Source organism: Agelaius phoeniceus, chromosome 3 (genome assembly GCF_051311805.1).
Source record: "Agelaius phoeniceus isolate bAgePho1 chromosome 3, bAgePho1.hap1, whole genome shotgun sequence".
Classification (NCBI taxonomy): Eukaryota; Metazoa; Chordata; class Aves; order Passeriformes; family Icteridae; genus Agelaius; species Agelaius phoeniceus.
This window is the reverse complement of record NC_135267.1, coordinates 6,838,123-6,858,305: the sequence shown is the minus strand read 5'-3', so window position 1 is coordinate 6,858,305 and position 20,183 is coordinate 6,838,123. Positions and strand designations below refer to the sequence as shown.

Below are 20,183 nucleotides of genomic sequence, written 5' to 3'. Positions count from 1 at the left end.
ATGGACTGGCTATCCCTTCTGGAGCTGTGTCACACTGCTGGGAGAGCAGGAGCAGGGGGCAGAGTCTTCCCTCTGGCTGATGTGGAAGGAGGACACTCCTTAGAGGTTGCTCTGCCACAGTGACTCAGTGCTGTGGAAGCTGTGACTGCCCAAAAATATCTGTGTCACCAAGACTGTTTCCATTTTGCCATCCCCAGTGCTCCCCTTGCACAAGGGCTGGCAGGACAGGGGCACTGGCATCATCACTGTCAGTCACTGATGTGATCTCTAGAAAATCAGTGCTAAAATATATAATACAATGATACAAATACAAGCACACACAAAGAAAAGGTTTGTAACCAAATTATGTCTTAGTAGAAGTGTTGAAAAATTAAGTTTTCACTTCTAGGCACAATTCAGGCTCAAAAATAGAGTCTCAATTGTTACTTACCTGCTTATTTTCCATTAAATGGATGTGTATGTGGTGTCATGCTGACTAATAACACAGCCTTCTGCTTCCCATGATACTCCAATTATGCCTTCAGTAGTCACTTAAAAGTGCCAGAATAATGAATGAAAATTTCAGAGAAGAAAGAAAAACACGAGAAGCCTGAAGATTATGGATCACACTTAAGGAAACTGAAACATTCAGAGCTTTTTTAATGATCTCTCAATATAAACAAAGCTCCTTAAAATGACATTTTGGAAAGCTTTCCTGTGTCAATCTCCATAATTAAGGATAAAGATTAATAAAAGGGAAATAAATCTCATACAGTGGACTTCTCCATCAAATCTGTCTAGCACTGCTTCAGAAATAGGGCTCCTAAATTCTACTTCTCAACAATTAATAAACATTAATTACCACAATATTTGCTTTAGAGGAGTAAATTGTGTCTTGCAGTGAATTACACTCTGTGGCCTTCTAATTAGCACATATAAAAATAAAACTTCTAGTAGCTTTTTTGTTTTTTTTCTTAGTTGTTTACATTCTGAAACAAATTAAATAATACATTCATAAACTCAGTCTGTACTTAGATACCTAAATGAGCATCTTGATTTTTAAGAGCACCTACAACTCTGAGAGTCACACAGTGCTCCTGAAAACCAGGCCATTTATTTAGGTGTCTATATTTAGGTACATGAGTTGGAAGCGTTTGGCTTGAGGTCACATAGCTATGGCTCATTGCATTTTTTTATTTCCATTTGGGTCACAATGGGCAAGTCTCTTCTAATAATTCTTATCACAGATGTAAGAAATAGCAGGAGAGGTAGTAAGAATTACTTACTAAAAACCATCATGATGTTTAGCACTTCCTGAAAATACATGGAGTTTCATTCATGGAGAATTAAAATCTAAAAAAGATAGAAATCAGTGCATCAGCAAGGTAAGACAGTGTGTTTAGAGACTAAACTTATCTTGTGGTTAAACTGTGCTCATTTCCTGGACTGAATTTTCTGACATCTTTGTCATTGCCTCTGTAACCTTGTGACCATTTTGACAAGCCAGATGTTTCAGCTTCCTGTAGTTTGACTGGGTAAATCCTAGAAACCAAGTGTTTCTGCTTGTTAACACATGGCAGCAAACCACAGTTTATTCTTGAGGAATTTGGGCTGACATCATCAGTCATGCTCTTGAATTGTGGCTACACCTCCAAGATTGCTTTTGAATGTGCACAGTAGCTTGTACAGGCCTTGACCTTATGAACCAATTATGCAATAATTGGTCCAGGACTCTGCTGAGAGCACTTGGAAAAGGACATAAGAAGTTTTAAAAGAAATTTTAAAGAAACAAGGAACAAAATGAAAACCTTCTATTTCAGCATCCTCATTCAAATGTGACAATTTGCATCTGGCCATAATATTTCAGATGTGAGAGCTGCACTTGTACTGTAAGGATGTTGTTTATTACAGTACAAAAGGTTTGTTTTTCTTTCTTGAAATGGAGGTTGTTTTAAAAGTCAATGAAACCTGTTTTTCCCCTTGATCTATCACGCATCTAGGCTGAAAAAACATCTCTTGGTTAAAAATATTCCTTCAACAGAAATGGGGACGTGCCATTTTTGTTGTCTTTAAAGCAGAGGGTTAGCTATAAGATAGTAAAGTTCTGTTTTGTGGGACTTTATGTTAGATAGGGAATTTTTGCAATGTGAAATCAAAAAGCCCTTCATTTTTTTTCTAACAGCTCTCACTCTCTGAAGTAGATGTTAAATGGAAGGATTCTTTATTCCTGTTCTGGTTGCCTTAAAAGACACAAGCTCCTTGTCTGACCTCTGTCTGCTCCTGAAGATGCTCAGAAACAACAGGGATATGCCTGAGAGGAGATTTAGGGAGCAACAGAGCCAAAATGCAGGGGGTGTCCCACTGCAAATGTGGGAGCTGAGGGGTTCCAGAGCAGTCCACAGGTTCTTATGGAATCACAGGCTGGTTTGGGTTGGAAGGGACTTTAAGGATCATCCCATTCCATCTCCTGCCATGGGCAGGGACACCTTGCACTAGACAACATTGTTCCAAACCCCATCCAACCCAAACCTGAGCACTTCCAGGGATGGGGCATCCACAGCTTCTCTGGGCAACCTGTGCCAGGGCCTCACCACCCTCATAGGGAAGAATTTCTTCCCAATACTTAATTTAACCCTGCCTTCCTTAGGCTTAAGGTCCTTTTCCGTGTTCTACCACTCCATGCCCCTAATAAAAGCCCCTCTCCAGCTCTTTTGTAGCCCCTTTAGCTGCTGGGAGCCCTCTCTAGGGCTCCACACTTGCCTGACCCCCACGTACCAGATTTGGAGAGAACAGACATCCCAGCTGGAGCACGTGCTTCCCTGAATATCCAAGCCCCCAAAGGCAACAGCTCTGCTCCATGATCAACCTGCTCCTGGAGTAATGTGCACAAGGGCACTACAGGCACTGAAACTTTACAGCAGGTAGAGGATAGCCTGCTTTCCAGCAGGAATTTTTCATTTGTGCAATTATTATTCCTGTACCCAGAATGGTGTAAAATTCTCTGTAGATAAAAAGCAAGAAGAGACAGTGTTTGCTTTGCACATTTTTGCTTTTCTCTGTAATATGTTGCAGCTAAGCTGCTCTCCAGTTGCTGAGCACACACAGACACTGGAGAGGTGTCGAGGCAATGTTGTCTCACTGCCCTGAGTGACTGGGTGATAAACCAGCAGATGAAGTTCAGCAGTGATAAGTGCAAAGCAATGCACAAGGGAAAAATAACCCCAACCACACACACACAGACACTGGTTCCAGCACTGCAGGACATCTGGAGACTGAAGTGGAGAGCCCTCTGAAAATGTCAGTGTGGGGCTTTTCCCTTGGTCAAAAAGGGAAACTGAATGTTAAAAATCAGTAGTTTCCCCCTTAGATGATGAGGAGATCTCCAGAGTCATAGGACTCTTTAGCCCAGATGCTCAGAGTTATTCAAAGTCCCTTGGCCAGACAGCTCTTGTCTATTCCAGACCCAGCAAAATTCAACAGTCATTTTAGCAGAATCAAAGTTTCAAAGTAGTGTTTTTTTGTAAAATTAGATAGGCTAGAGAGGATGGTGATAAAGTCTCCCAGTGAAAACAGAGAAAACTACATAAAATTTAAAAAGGAGAGCTGAAGAAAAATCCAGTTAAAGTCTAGAAAGTAATCACAGAATACTTTGGAAGGAGCCTATAAGATCATCTTGTTCCAACCCCTGCCATGGGCAGGGACACCTTCCACTAGATCAGGTTGCTCCAGTCTGGCTTTGAACACTTCCAGGGATGGAGAATCTACAGCTTCTCTGAGCAACCTGTGCCAAGGCTTCTACAGCTTCACAGGGAAGAATTTCTTCCTAATATCTAATCTAAACCTGCCCTCTTCCTTCATCTCAAGTCAATCCACCTTGTCCTCAGATGATGGTGAGAAGGTATAAACAATAAATTTACTGCCTCTATAACAAAGGAACTCTTGAACAGGGGTAAGACTTGAAATTGTTTTTACACAGTGAGGAACTATCCTGTCACAGCACATTGTGGAAAGCAAAACCACAAATGGGTTCAAAAAGAGTCAAAAACTCCTGGAGAACAGGACCACTGGTAGCTACTAAGTGGAGTAACTTAGATTCAACCTTGAATTCCAGAAATCCCTACCTCCCTAGTTGCTGGAATATTATAAGGTAAATAGGAGAACATAGAACCTATTTTTACACTGATTTACTAAGCAGCCAGTCTTGGCTGCTGGAGACAAAAGACAAAGCTAGATGGATCTAACTGTGTTTTTTATGTTCTAAAAAAGAAACAGAAACAATCAAGATTATAATGCTGACAGAGTCAACATTAATTTTACTTGCTTTATCCATTCTAATCTCCAGACTCAGCCATTTGCAAGAAATCATAATCCATATCTGGCCAAAGAATTTGGGATTATCCCAGTAAGCAGAAATGTAAAAGATGAAGCATTGACTTCTTGAGCATCTACAGATTTTCAGGCATTACTTACTTGTTTCTTCTAAAAAAGGGGAATTTGTCACCAGAACATCTGCAAAGGCTGCAGGACTTAGCCAGGGTTTGTATTTTGATGATCAGAAATCAAGGTAACATTGTCAGGGGGCAAAATCTTTTGGTTACAGTGCTTCAGTTGTGTTAAAACTCTCAGTGTCTGCTTCAGCACACTTGAGAGGCCACTTTTGCTTACAGATTAAATCTGGAGATGGGAAGCAGGTGCAGACTGAAGATAATGAGCAGCTCAGGATTTGGAGGAGACGGGCTAAGCCTGTGCTCTGGGATATCAGTAACAAACTCCCACTCAGTTCTGTGGGATGAGCTCACAGCACTGCTTGTGGATCCTGCAAGTAGCAGCTGTTTTATCACCTCCTTTGGTATCCTTTCCAGAATTACAGCTTCCTCCAGGTTTTGGCACTCTGCAACTGCTTGGGCTGTGGGAAGATGGCCACAGCCTTTAAGAGGCACAGGGTGCATGGCCTGAACAGCTCTGGGGTGAAGGGTGGGACTCCACAAAGAACCTTCTCTCAGTTGCTCTTATCCTATTATTTTTGCAACACCATTTTTACATGTCTAAATAATATATTGTTGTGTGACCTTTCCTAATAGAAATCGTTAATGCTTATAACGGGGGATATTAAAATCCTACAATTGCTGCCATTCTGACAATTATCTGCTTTGAAGAACATTTCACTGCAATCAGTGGAATTTAGGGATTTTTCCCCTTCATCTTAGCAATAGTGCCTGGATGCATATAAACCCAAAGTGCTGACCTTGGCTTTCCTGATTTTTCCTGAGCATAGGTTGGTTAACTTGCTTTCAAAACTGCAGAGATTCCTATTTTACAAGGAAAACATATGCCAGGGCAGCTTCATCACAATGGAAACATCCTTCCCAATATGAAAATTAATAAAAATTGAGACACAAGATACAGTTAAGAGGATGGAGATAAGAAGACACAAGGAAATTGTATAACATAAAACGCAGGACAGAAAAAGCCCAGTGGATGCTCTTCCTACTCAGAATATTAAAATAACACATCATGCAAAGGGAACACACATAAATGGAGACAAAGGAAAATATCCTACCAGGTTTAATTCCCAAAACAAAAACCAACAAGCAGATAATTTGATTTAAAACCTGATTAGTTTATATAGTGACATCTGTGGTTCCATAGCTTGCTTACTGTTCTGCATAATGCCTAAAGCAGTAAGATCATGGTCAGGAATCAATATTTTAGACACAAGGACAAATCAATGAAATTAATAATTACTATTATAAGTTACCTATTACACATTTAAAAATAAAAGTAGAACTGAAGCAGAAACCCTGAAAGGTATCAAGGCATAAGTCAATCCTTAGTTAAGGGACCAGGAAGAAACTCCTCTGTTGCAAATACAGCAATCTCCAGTGCATTGCTCTTTGCTGTCTGCAGAGATGAGGTGGGATACACTATTGATTTCATTCTTCACACTATTTATTTTCTGCTATTATTGGAAAGTGCTGCTATAAATGGCACACATCTTTTTATATATCTTTTAACTAATGGAGAATTATTCCTTACATAGATTTTTGTAGGGTATTTAATAATTACAAGGGAGTCTTCTAGTTCTTCATTACATTCTATAGATTTTCAAAGCCATCTTTACAAAAACCTATTTACGTTTCTGTAGCACCCTATTGATTAAATCCCTTTGTATTACATTCCAAAGAAAAGAGACCACAGAAAATCAGTGTTAGTCTCAGATGTGCAGCTGGAAGAGAGAAAATAGCCCTTCTTTTAATAAAACATGCCTTGGGGGCATCTGAGGCCTTTCTCTTCTTTTTAAAATCATGACCAGCATCAGCCTTTTTCTATTGTAAACGTGACTTTCCTTTAGAGCCCTACAAATGCTTCTTCTGGTCTCTAGTGGGGAGATACCCCTGATTCACCTGTTAGCCTGAAGATCTGCCTCCATCCCAGAGGGAGCTCACTCCAAAGGACAATTTGAGGGGAACATAGTCTTGGGAGCTTCATCCTTCAGAGTAATTAAGACCCCTGCAACATCACCACAGGAGGGCCTGAGGAGCTGTCACTAAAACCATGGCGAGGTGCCCTGGCACTGTGAAGATGTCCATCCCACCCCACCTGTCCCCTACCTTATTCCATCACCCTTTCTCACTCCTGTTCTATCCCATCCCACCTCTCTCCTACCCCATCTTTCCTCACTTCCATTCCATTTCATTCCTTTCCACTCCTTCCCATTCCATCCCACAGCACCTCTTCCCTACCTTACCTTACTCCACCCATCGCACCCCTCTTCACTCCCATTCCAACCCATCCTGTATGTCCCGAGCGAATCCCCTCTTACCCCACCTCTCTCCTACCCTAAGCCACCCCACCCCACCTGACTTCACCCAATCCCACCTCACCCTCAGGGTAGGGGCACGGACACTTTGAGGGAGAGCAGCTTTGCCACGGGAACACAAACACGGCCTGGTTCCTACCGCTCCCTGTGTGCTCGGGTGTCAGGAGCTCCCGCCCTGGCTCATCTGTGTCCCCTCACTGCCCTGTGTCCCTCCCGCCTGTCCCTACACACCTGCCACTCGTCGTCGGTCATCCCTTGTCCCCACACATCCCTGCCCGGCTCGCCTGGTACCACTCATCTGTCCCCGTGCATGCCCCGTGCCCTCTCCTCTGTCCCCTGTCCCCTCACGGGCCCCGCCGGTCACCGATTCCCGTAGGGTCGCCGTGGGAGCTGGGGGCGTGGCCTGGAGTATGGGAGGCGGGACCAGCGCGCTTCTCGCATTCTCATTGGCGGCGCCTCTTGCCTGTTTAGGCGGGGGCGTTGCTGATTGGGCCGCCCCGTCCTCCACCTTGGCGGGCGCGGCGCGGGCGGGCGCGGGGTGCTCTGAGGGAGCGTTGGGCGCGGAGTGAGGCGGACTCCGGGCGGGCAGGGAAGGGAAGGGCGAGCGAGCCGCAGGTAAGGGCACGGCCGCCTCCCCAGGGGCTCCTTCCCCGCCGTGGCCGCAGCTGTCCGGCAGACCTGGGTTACGCAACCGCCCCGCGGACCTGCCCCCCGTGGCGCCGCGCTGCCCTCGGGGCTCCTTCCACCCGCCGCTCTCGGGGGATGCGCGGCGAGACGGCGGCCGCCCCTCGGGAGGGATTGGGGCCGGGATCGGTGTCTCCCCCGGTGGGATGCGGAGGAGCTTGCGAGGAGGGATGGGGAAGTGGGAAGGGGGTTTGCGGCCGTGCTGGGAGCAGGTCGGGGTCGATGAAGACCCGGACCGGGTGCTCGGGCAGGCTGCGCCGGGAGCCCTCAGAGAGAGGCTTTTCTCGGGATGCTTTAAACTTGGCTGCTGTCGCCGAGGGGGAATGAAGGGGCTTTGAAGTGAAGGAAGATTGGTTTAGATTAGATATTAGGAATAAGTTCTTTACTGTGGGACCGGTGAGGCACTGGCAGAGGTTGCCCAGAGAAGATGTGAGTACCCCATCCCTGGAAGAGTCCAAGGCCAGCTTGCATGGGGCTTGGAGCAACCTGGGATAGTGGAAGGTGTTCCTGCCAATGGCAGGGGGTTGGAACGAGATGGTTTTCAATATCCCTTCCAACCCAAACCATTCTGTGATTCCGTGATCCCAAGCCAATATCATTTAATGCTTATGTAATAGATAGCTCTCCAAACTTGCTGGTTTAGGTTTTTTTCCCCCTCACCTCTCCTATATTCTTTTGTACCTCTTTAAAATATTCTGCTCATTTATTTCTTGAGTTTGGACTTTAATGAATGTTCCTAAAAACAAATGTATGATAAGTTTATACAGCTGAAAGAAATCATATAAATGAGAATTGTAGTTTAATCAGGGGTTATACTTTACACCACCAGCCTCTGTCTTTAGCTTTCATATTTTGCTCTTGGAAATCGTTTGGTCTTTTAGCTAGTTAGAGTGGCTGCCCTGATGATAAGGAAAACTCCTATTCTATGAAAATACATGACTGGTGTTGAGAAACTGCTGCATTTATCTTGCAGTAAAGCTAAATTATATGGTTGCCCATCATGCTTATACAGATGGAAGTCTGAATACTGTGAGAATGTCAAACATTACAGAAAACTGCTAACACATCTCAGTGAACAAGGACAGAAGAAGATTTTCTGTAGATGATCATCTCTGTTAACTGTCTTTCACAGCAGGATCTGTCCTATACTCCTTAAACTTCTGAGAAGTTGTCAGGTGTGTGATTCAGTTTGTCTGTCCCCTTCCAACTATTGTAGCTTGTGTTCAGATTCAGTAGCTTGGTTTGTCATTGTTTGTGTTGAAAACATTTGTCTTTGCATTGGAGTAATTAATTAAATAATTTATAAATTACTAGATTTTGCTAGCAGGAAATCCTTTTAGAGGAGGAAACTTTGAAATGTTATTCCAAGTCATCATTGTGTCCCTGAGTGTTTTCGAGGAGTGAAGCCCTGTGAATGGCTCCCGCTGCAGGTAGTTCTGGGTGGGATTTGGGGCACAGTTCTGAGTTTCTGGAGGGCTGCTGAGCGAGTGTTCCAGTGACCCCTGTGTGAGGTGACAGCTCTGGCTGAAGGCCGGTGACGCTCTAATGCTGTGTGCCCCTTATGAAACGGGCTTGCTTTAAATAGATTAGCATAGAGGCCAAGTGAAGGTGATCAGGAGGCTTGTTCTGCTTTCTTTGTGTTTGGGGAGGGTCTTTTTTTTTGTGGGTTTTTTTTTGTTGGTTTTTTTTTTTTTTTTTTTGGTTCTTTGAATACCTTAATGTTGCCATGGTTACTGTAGTGCCCAACTGATTGAAGCTCAGCTTCTTGACTTTAAGAACAGCACAGGGAATCTTCCTTCACACCTGGCACTGGCTGCTCCAAGGTATTACCTTCCTTTTGTGCAGTGGCACTGGAATTTTGGCTTGGCTGGGTTCACCAGTGCCTCCTGGGTTGTTTTCTCCAGTGCTGGAGGTGCAGATTATCAGCAAGGCAATGCCAGAGTCCCTTTGTGGTCTCAGGATACATCCCTGGTGTGGGAGGCACAGCTGAACCTGCAGTGTGATGTGCATGTCTTGGACTGCTTGAGCTGACCACTCCTGCTTTAGAGGAATAAAACTGAATAGTCCCTTTGGATGTTAAAAGCTTCCAGAAATAGTTCCCAAGTCTCAGCTAAATTTAATGCGGCTAGAATGTCAATGGAAAGGATTAGAACATTTGGGATTTGCACCAGTTAGCATTTAGGAAAAAAAAAATTAAAATCCTCTTCCTCATATCTGCCACTTTTGTAAGAGGAAAAGTGGAGATTGGCACTATTTTTGTGTGGTGCTAACCAAACTGGAGCTCAAATGTGAGTGGACTTCCCTGTACTGATAATTTTGATTCCTGTAAGGGAATTTGCCCAGGTGGGAGATCAGGGTGAAGGCTGTGGGAGGGGGTCACTGTAGTCCTTGTTGCTTTTGAGGCTGCAAAGGTTCATTAATCCTGTCATGTGAGGTCCAGTTCTGCTCTTTCTAATTAACTAAAAAGCCTCTATTTAAGTCCATAGGAGCTTTCCACAGTGAAGAATTAGCGCCATTAAAAGTAATGCTCATCTCCAGTGTTCATTGTGCAGAGTGGAATGAAATTCCAGTAAGTTACTCTGTGACCTTCCCTGATACATTTGTGCTTTCTGACAGAGCCTTCCGTGTGGGGCCAGTTGGATTCAGCAGGAGGTGCAGCCCTAGGCTGGCACCACTGAAATTGGTGGCTCTGCTACTGTAAAGTCAGTGAATATTTTAAGTAAAAAATTATTCTTGCAGTAAGATCTTATTCACTGGGTTTGATTTCCTCCCTCCTGCCTCTCCCCTGCCTTTGAATTATGGTAAAAATTGCTTTTTTGGGGCTTTTTTTTTTCAGTAGAAGCCAAGATGGAATCCCTACAGTTCTCCTGGACCCCTTCTACAAAAGCAACTGCAACTTTTCTTGCTTTGTTTTTTCCTCCAAATTTTCTTAAATTCCTGCAGATTACAGTTTCCAGGTTTGCACTCAGAGCTTAATAATACTTCTAGTTTATAGTGATTATATTTAAAGCCTCTATTTGTAATGTTTTGTTTGCTTTATTCTATTTTTAGTCATGTTGTTTGTCATGGCAAGCAGTGTTTAATAAAAAAAGTTAAGTTTCCTAGTGATTTCAAGAGATATGTGCCTGTTTCTTGATGTCCCTCAGGGATTCTTTTTAAAAACTCTAAAGACAGGGAAATGTTCACCAAGGAAATGCCTTATTAGTTTCCATAAAAACAGTGGATACATCCATAAATGCTCAGTGATAGAGAAGGCATTGGTCCATTCAGACACTTCATGTCCTCAAACTGTCTTAATTCAATGCAATTTCAGCTGAAGGTTTTGGCTCTGCAGGGATCTGACTTCATAAGATGTGCATCTTTACCCTTTCAGTTTTATATTAAATAAGTGTAATTTTTCAAAGAGAAACTTCAGTGAGCTACTGCTGTTTTCCAGCGAATATAATTTTCTGCTGGCCTCTGTTAATTTTAATTAGAGGTGTACTGTGTCTAAAAATAGTGAGGTAACAGAATGAACACAGAGCTCTCACTTGGAATCTCTACAGAGATTTTGGTCACAGCATCTCTGGTGCTGAACACTGACATGACCTGTGCCAGTGGGAAGGTGTTTGCCTTGTGTTTGGAGAGTTCCCAAATTAGAAACCTTTGCACACCTGGACCATGGAAGTTTAAAGTAACCCACGTCAGAGTGAAGTGATGTGTAGGGTCTGGGAGGGAAGTGGCTGCTGTGGTTCTCCAAGGGTTAAAAGTGCAGCACTCTTGAGGTTCTCATTCTGTGGGATGTATTAAAGTTGAGGGTCCAAACCTTACACCAAATTCAGAAATACCACAGATATCATTCAGGTAGGCTTTAAATAAAGGGAATAAATGGATGTGGCAAGTGCTCAGCTTTAGCTGGAGGTTCCATGAAGTTGTTTGGCTCAGGTTTGAATCTGCCTCAGTGCCACAGACTTTTCAGGGGAACAATCCTGACAGAGTTTGCTGTCATGATCCCAGGTAAGATTTTGGATAATTTAGCATCAGTATTGGTTCTGGATAGTGCCTATATTAGTGTATAATTTGGTTTTTTTAATGGCATTGCCCCTTTTTTTTGAAATTCTGTATGGCAATTTCTGGTATCTCAAGTATTTGTAAAATCTGATTTGGGAGGGGAGAAGCAAAGGCATAACTTGATTTGAATTAATGCATTTTAAGAGGAACGTAAGTCCAGTTTACTGTTATGTGAGGATTTTTGGTTGTTTTTTTTTAATATAAAAAGGATCCTAAGGGGATGAAATTAACTAATTTTGTCAGAAGCTGTGGAAAGGAGCTTTAACATAAATGGGAATGTGATCCAGTGATTGTATTATTGTAACATAAAAGATTACTTTTAATTGGGTTTATTTGATATGGAAATCCAGTTCATGGATGATACATGACTTGAGTTAATTGTTTTAAGAGATTTGAATATAAATTCTTTTATTCTAAATTAGTTGAATAATTGGAAAGAGAATATTTTTTTTTTGTCAGAGGACTGCCTGAAGTGGCTAAATAATTTCAAAGAAGCCAGAAAACACTACCAACAACATGATAACTGAGCCTTCAGGTTTGACAGACATAATAAAGGATATGTAGTTATGATTTTTTACATATATATATATATATATGTAAATGTTTGTATGTGTAACACTATTCATAATATGGAAAAATGTGAGATTTCCATCTTATGCCTGAGGATAACTTCTGATTGAAGCCTGCTAACAAATGTTGATTCAAGTATGTTTGTCCCCTCTGATTATTGTTCAGCTCAGGCTCATGGGCAGTTTGTTTCTCTTGGGGAACATGTATGTGAACATGGAGGGGAACATTTTCTTAATGAGATTTCTGTTTTAACTGTGGTGCTGTTCTTTCTATGGTGCAATGCATGGCAAAGGAAAATCTGTGAAACAACAGTTACTCCATGCAGGTGTTCTTAACCACGCCATCATAAATTGGGCAGAGGATTTAGGAATCAGGTCTAAGTTAATTTGCTAGTGGAGGGAACACTAATCAGAGCTCTGGGTGTATCTTAAGAGTAGAAGATGCCTGTCAGGCACAGACACCTGCAAGTCTGGGATAAGAGCTGGCCACAAGCCTGTGAGACAGTGACTTTCTTCAAAAGACTTGGCCAATACCCAAGTCCCACTGGGCAAAAATGTCTCAATAATTGGCTGGAAAAAAAAAAAGAATCAAGTTTTTTCTATCCAAGAGCTCTAGCAGAGCAAGACTACTGCCACAGGATGTAAATATTTATTAATTTCTAATACTGGCTGCTGCAGCATATGTTCATTTTGTTATTGGTTAAAAACCTGAGCTTCATGGTTATAACTTAAAATCCTGTTCTGTTTTGTTGTCATAGTGGTTTTGCTGAATTCCTAACTTAAAAGCTTTCCTATGTAGTACTTATAATATGGCTCTCCCAGGAGAGAAAAATAAACAACTGCTTAGTGAGGAAGCCTGTAGACTTCTGACTTCTTTCTTAATTGAGATTCTTTGCTTCTCTGCACAATTAGCCTTGCTATGCCTTGGGAAAGGAGGTATGAAACTTGTTAACTTTAACATTATAATCCAGATTTCTACAACTTTAGCATGTCCAGTGTACCTCTCAGATGGTCAGCGTCTTCCCTGGCTGCAAATTTTTTTCCTGTTGTGAATGAAATTCTTCCCATAGCCTGGCACAAGTCTGCTCTGCCATGTAAATTGTGTTTTGTAACACTGGGCTTGAGGTTCATTTCCATAAACCTAATGACACAAGCTAGACATGATGACAAACATGCTTAGGGATGATTGTTTTTGGAGGAGATGATTTATTAAAGCTTTTTCTAGAGAAAATTCTGCATTCTGATGTGAAGTTTCTGGCTGCTATGAGGATTTCTTTCCAGTATTTCCCTGGATGTGTTTACCTTGAAATGTGCAGTAACATAAAGCTTAAGTGAGTTGGTTCAAATACCAGAGGCAATGTTGCTGTGAGGGTGAGCTCTCCTACACTAACATGTACTCCTGAATTGTAGCCATCTCTTCTGCCATTTGTTCAGGCTTCCTCTTTCCAATCAGAATTTAATTTCTAAACTGAAATTAGTTGGAGGTAGTTGTGCTACTACTGGGCTGAGCTGCTGAAAGCAAAGTGTGTATTTGATAGCCTGAAACCCCATCCTCAGGTTAACACAGTACTTTTGAGCATGGCTTCAGCTTGTGTACTTGAGAACTTCTGTCATTAGCCTTGAGACTCCAGCAATAACAATTACTGATATTTCCATAACCTTATGTTATGGAATGATGTGCTCTGTCATCATCCAAATCTCATTTCAGAGCAGAGGTTATATGAAAGGCACAGCCATGGCAAATTAGCTCCATAATATAGCTTTACTGAGATTAAGTGTAATAAACCCATATGGTTTAATTTTGGACAGCAGTTCTATATAGTGTGTTTGAGCTAATATTTACAGCTATTTATAGAGAATAGCAAGTATGCAAGAGAGCAAGGACAGAGCAGAACAGATGAGCACACTGAGTTTATGTAACTCTCTAAATGCTTGTGCTAGGAGGAAAAGCAGCTAATGATTGTATATTGTTATTGAAAGAAACAAATAAAAGGGAACAGATTATTATCCAGTAAACTTCTAGTTAACTCACTGGGGCTCTCTAGATGCAATAAGTTGATGTCTACTAAGGACTGCTAAATACCTGATTAAATACTAATTAACACACTGATCATTAATTGGACCTTTACTTACTCCCCTTGGCTGGCATGAAGCTTTCTCTCATAACAGCAGTAGTGATACCTTTTAATGTATGGGCTCATTATGTGTGCCCATCATTTTGTGTGCCTTAAAATTACCTTTCTCTACTGATGCATTTGGGATAAAGGCTCCAAAATCAGCAGGACTTTCCTGAAAGTGCTGAAAGTCATCTTGAATCCACTCTTCCCTTAACTTTATTTGCTACCTAGTGTGATTAAGATGCAAAGAAATTGCTAATGGGCTTCGAAAACCAGCCCAAGTTCTGTACTTAAACTGTAGAAAAAATTGGCCGTGTTCTGTGTAGCAGAGATGTGTCTTGGTTGTACTGGTTTTTGATCATGCTGTGTTCATGCTCCTTTCCATAAGGGTCTTTTTTTTTTTTTTTTCTTGAAGCCTGGTTTAAATTTCAAGGTTATTTTCAAAGTTCTTCTTACCCTGAGCATTATGCTTCCTGAGTTGGCTGCAGACTCAGAAGCACCAGCAGCCTGCCCAGTAACAAACATGGTTCTTTTAAACCCAAATACAGCACAGTGTTTTCTCATAGGGCAAGGGGCCCTTAAGTAATGTCTCTTCTGTTTGTGTTCAGAAACTTGCATTGGTATGTTTAAGCATTTTCTGTGCTAATAAATGAAGTTAAAGCCCCTGTTTGAACCTTGGTCAGACTGGTCTCAGTGCCCTGTGTCAGAGGCCAATTGTTGCCTTGGAATTGTGTGAAATTTACTTTGTACAAACAGAGCCACCAGACTTAAGAATCTCAGGATTACCTTGTGGATGTGGAACATTTAAATACATTGTGTAACTGTGTGATGTTATCTTCTCTGCTGCCAGGGATGAGGGGAGATTCTTACTTCTTTGGAATGCGGGGCCTTGGCCAGTATGGCTGCATCCCAGAGGATGGAGGACAGTTCCTGCTCTACTCTATCAATGGAGACAATGGCCTGAAGAGATGTTTTGCAGAGGAAGATTTTCATGAAATAATTGATTTCAATGATCTCCCAAATTCTCTCTTCGCCTGTAATGTTCACCAGTCCGTGTTTGAGGATGAGGACAGTAAGGTACAGTGTCTGTTTCCAGATTTTCCTTGTAAGAGAAACCTGTGCTTTATATCTGTTTATTGCTGTCAGTGAAACAGTTTCATCAGTTTCATGCAAAGAAACTTGATCACAAGTATGACTTCTTTCTAAGGTAACAGCAGCATTCTGCTTTGACATTTATTTCAAGAGCTTAAAAGCCTCTTTGTCAGCTGAGGTCAACAAAAATGTTTTTCTTTTGTTGAGACTTGCAGAATACTGAAATGGATGTTTGTGTCTTCATGGCAACCTTGGCTGCAGGGATGGTGGGAATAGCAAAGTCAAGCATTTGATGGCTGCTCCTGCTTGCTGATCACAGATCACTGAGATGAGAGGCTGCCTTTCTGTATTTTCTCACAGAATTAGAGAATCCTTAGGTTGGCAAAGACCTTTAAGATTGAGTCCAACCATTAGCCCAGCACTGCCAAGCCCACCACTAAACTGTGTCCCCAAGTGCCACACATACACATCTTTTAAACCCCTCCAGGGCTGGTGACTCAACCCCTTCTCTGGGCAGCCTGTTCCAATGCTTGACAACCCTTTTGGTGGATAATTTTTTTCCTAATATCCAAGCTAAACCTCCCCTGGCATGCCTTGAGACCTTTTCCTTATGTCTTACTGATTGCTGATTTGGATAAGAGACCACCACCTGCCTCACTCCAACCTCCTTTCATGTACTTGTAGAGAAGAGAGATAAGGTCTGGCATGTTTTAAATTTTCAGTAATACTGTGTTCTCACTGTCATTCACTTCAGATTTTCTAGATAAAAACACATGAGAAACTTCATGATAATATTTTGAACTCTGCAATTAATCTAAAACAATGTTGAGAACAACATGGTCTTAAGATAATAATAATAACAAAAAATCAACTCTTGTAGGAAGCATTCAGTTCCTGTTTCTTAGTCTAGTACTATTTCTGACTGAGACTTCAAGAATATAAAACTGCTAGCTTGGGGCTTTATTGTCTGATGAAATGAGTCTGAGCTAATTGTTATAGGCACATCTCAAGCTACTTGAGTGTCCTGTTCAGAATTTTCGATTCAGAAACAAGCTGGCAGTGGTACAGTGGGTTTTGCCAGAAACTGTCTGAGGTACCCAGATAAAACTACAAAATCACTGGGACCAGAGCTGGCCAGAATGGACAAAGACTTTTTAGTGGGGGGATTTCCAGATATAAGAGGAATAAAGCAAGATTTCTAAGGATACAGGCTCCCTGTTAAAGGTACTGAAAGTGATGTCTGGTGAGGCTGTACAAGTGGAATTATTTGGGTTTAGTTTTTTAGGCATTTTTGTCTTCTGTAATAATGTCTCGTGTATGTTTGAGTAATATAGATTAGTGCTGCAATATGAGCTTTAAAATGGGCAATTATGTATTACAAATTCTGCACTCTAAATTGCAATTTTGAAAACCAGTTCCCTATTTTATTGAACAGGCCTTTTGCTAATAAGCATCTTGCATTTACATTCTGCCATTTTCCAGAATTTTATCACCATCTGGTAATGAGCTTGACTAAAATTGAAGGGGTCTGAAATCCAATTTTAAAGGGAGAAAGCAGAAGCCCACCTGGAAGTAGAGAATCTCTCTGTTTACCCTGCAGAGATTCTATCCCCACTTGCTCCTGAGCTTTCCCTTTTGAGAGCTGCATTCTGGTATTTAGCTGATGGCTTAGTTAGAAAATGGAATGGGTGATTATGTAAGTATGTGGGATAGCAATCCCCAAAGACTTGCAGGACTTAAGGATGTGTCTTAAGAATAGCAGCTGGGTTGTGGAGGTGGATGTTCTGTGCCACGTGGGTCTGTGAACGCCCTGTGCCTGCTGTGGGTTGAAGCTCTGTTTGCAGGTAAGTGCTTACTCCTCTAAGTCTCTATTTAACAAGATGGGATTACCTTCAGATTTCTCATTAAGTCCAAGAACCTGGGGAGTTGATGATGGTTTTTATTATTCCTGTAGAACATGTTCTTGTGTTTCCAGTTGATTAATATCCATAATCCTTTCTATTAATAACTGTTGCTGCAAGATAAGAGCACACATGAATTCAAAATAAAAATATTGTCAAGTTGCTAAGCTAAATTTTAAAATCTCACATGATCACTGTTCATAAATGGTGCTAACAATCATATCTTCAATTATATATTGACCCAAAGTATATGTAATGGTACACTAAGCTTCTAAAAATATATACTATAGTACTGGTTATATCTAAAATTGTTTAGTTGTGGTGTTCATTCTGCAGAAAGTAAAGCTTTTTGTAATGTATTTTTGACTTTTACTCTTGACCTGCACTTTTAGGAGTAAAGTGAAGGCATGATTGGAAGTTACAAGTTAGCTAGTAAAGGAAGCCAGAGAAGGCCTCATTGTAAATGGCTGGTTTGACTTGGTGTGGAAAGTTCTGAGTGGCTTTAGCATGGAACAGCATTAAAGTAAAGAAGTTACCCTGTCAGTTCTGAAGTTGCATTATCTGAGGTGTCCAAGGGGCTGAAATGTCAAGTTCAGACTTCTAACACACTAATATCTAAGCAATACACTCACTAAAGACAGGTTTTAATTGGAAGGCATTTAACTCTTTTGCATCAGATACAGGATAAATTCCAGATTGTGCTGGAATGTGGACTTGCAGCAGCTCCTGGCAGCACATACACCTGTGCTGGGGATAAGCTGATTTGGTTTGTTCTGAGTCCTGTGTCAGAAATACCCTTTCACCAGTGCTGTGTGTCTACAATCCCTCTTAGAAAGGATTCAGTCTCCTGTCAAAAGCAATGATGGCACCTGCAGGGAGCCTGAGTTGGGATGTTCATTCTCTCAAGGTGAGGAATTCTGGCAGCTGAAGGCCATGTCCTTTGCAGGGAAAGACACAGCTTGTGTTTTCTCCTGGCTGGCACCCTGAGGTCTCACTATGCTGAGCCTGAAGAGTTGTGGACTCTGGGATCTGAAGATGAGTTTCCCATCAGACTTCAAGGAAGCTGCTTGGAACTGACTTTCCTGAAAGAAAAGGGGAATATAGATTAACGCTCCCTACAGCTGATCTTGCTTCAGTAACAGAGCATCTGGTCAAAAGATAGTTCCCTACCTTCCAGGCTGTGTTCCTGGAAAGAAATGTGTGCTTGGATCAGGAGAATGCCCCAGATAAGTGGGTCCATACTATGGGCATTTAAGGATTTGTGCAGGATGTTTTAGCAGCTTCAGAAGGATAGCAGCTTGCTGTAGCTGAGGGGAGGTGGCTTTGCTTATCTCCACTCCCATCATGGACAGCCTTCCTCCTATGGAAAATGAAATTGTATCTTCTTTACAGTGTGCTCAAAATACAGAGCTTTTTAGTTCCTAAAGTGCAGCAAAGGTGTGGAGAAGATTATCCAACAGGATAATAATCTGTTGCTAAGCTGGGAGCACATTCGGTTGTGCCCCTGTCACTGTCCTGTGTTCTGATCATTTGTTTTGGCATACAGCTGTTAATGGTAGGGGCAGGTTAATTTGGTGTTTTGGAGTCTACAGCACTGACTTGGTTGGGTCATGGAAGTCTTACTGTAAAGAAGCAAAAAAAAATTAAAAAAAAATTACGCCTTAACCCTGGGTTTTGTCACATTGCTGGGACTATTTATGTGTGAGCAAGATATGGCAAAATTGAGACTTATTTTTGGCTGGTACTGTGACTGAATGGGAGGTGCTGCTCCTTTTAGCTTTCCTGATAAAGCAAGTGTGTTGGTGAGCCAAAGGCCATGACTCTGATAACTCCTGAGGGTGGGCATTCGAGTGTTTCAGCAATTAATTGCTCCCCATAGCCTTTAAACTCTGGCTGGTAACTCTTTTGTTGTGCTTTTGCTATGCATGTATCACTGTTTGTAAAACCAACCTTTCTGTTCTGTGACTCCAACTTCCTTCAGGCTGGGGCTGGTAAACACACTGTCAAAGTGAAGCATCTTTGTCTCTTGGGATGGTTTCTTCAGATGCTGTAGTGCCTCAGGAGACACTTACACAAAGCTAATATTATTAGCTTCTTCTTCTAATAATATTCATTATTAGAATATGTTTTCATGAGGGAAGGATGTGTTTCCTCGAGCATTTTAGAAGCTGCATGCTCCTTTTTTTACCATTCTTTTGGCTCAAATTGGAAGGAGTACCAGTTAAACCTGATGGTTTTATTTCAGATAAAGAATGATTCATGAGTTTCTGAGCATTTTAGTTATGGTGAAGCTGCCTAGGCAGTGATAGCCAAAGTCCACCAAGTGCTTTTTCTTGCCAATGTAATCTAAGCACTTAGGAGATATATTGTTATTTCTGCATGAGAAAATACTGATCAAATGTTTTCAGTTCTGGAATTTCCAGCATGAGGAAGATGTAGACATACTGGAGGGAGGTCACAGAGATGAAAGGATGGGAGCCTGTCTGCTCTGAAGAAAGGCCTAGGGAGCTATGCCTGTTGAGCTGGAGAAGGCTCAGGTGGATCTGAGCCGTGTGTGTGAACCCCTGAAGGCAGGATGCAAACAGGGCTGAACCAGACTCTTTTCAGTGGTGCCAGGAGCAGAGGCCACAGGCATTAACTGAAATGCAGGAGGTTCCCTCTGAGCATCAGGAAACATTTTTTACTGTGGCAGTGCTACCACAGGGTGCCAAGGGAGGTGGTGCAGTCTCTCTCTCCCCATGGAGATACTCGAAGCTCTCTGGACATGGTCCTGGGTAACTGAGCTCAAGCTGACCCTGCTTGAGCCAGGGGTGTGTTGGAAAGGTTGACCCTCAGAGGTCCTTTCCAACCTCCTCCAATCTGTGATTCTGTGAACACTTCTTGAAGTGTATTCTAATTCTTCTGATGCTGAGGGCCGGTGTGGGAAATGCAAGATTGGGGAGTGAAGGTGATTAAAAATGCATTTTCTGAA

General features: G+C 42.0%; 1 protein-coding gene and 1 long non-coding RNA gene across 2 annotated transcripts in view; one reads left to right on the top strand and one right to left on the bottom strand.

The window, feature by feature from the left end:
- Positions 1-439: 439 nt before the first annotated feature.
- Positions 440-7,122, bottom strand: LOC143693676 (uncharacterized). The gene is made up of 4 exons (XR_013181610.1): positions 7,031-7,122; positions 6,384-6,489; positions 1,266-1,332; positions 440-530 (listed from the first exon to the last, which is right to left on the bottom strand). It is a non-coding gene; the product is annotated as an uncharacterized LOC143693676 (long non-coding RNA).
- Positions 7,123-7,290: 168 nt separating this feature from the next.
- Positions 7,291-20,183, top strand: part of RCAN2 (regulator of calcineurin 2) — an 85,015-nt gene continuing 72,122 nt past the window's right edge. Inside the window, exons 1-2 of the mRNA XM_077176507.1 lie at positions 7,291-7,414; positions 15,070-15,296. Coding sequence (XP_077032622.1) covers positions 15,072-15,296 — 225 coding nt within the window. The 5' untranslated portion in view covers positions 7,291-7,414; positions 15,070-15,071. The remainder of the gene's footprint in view (positions 7,415-15,069; positions 15,297-20,183) is intronic.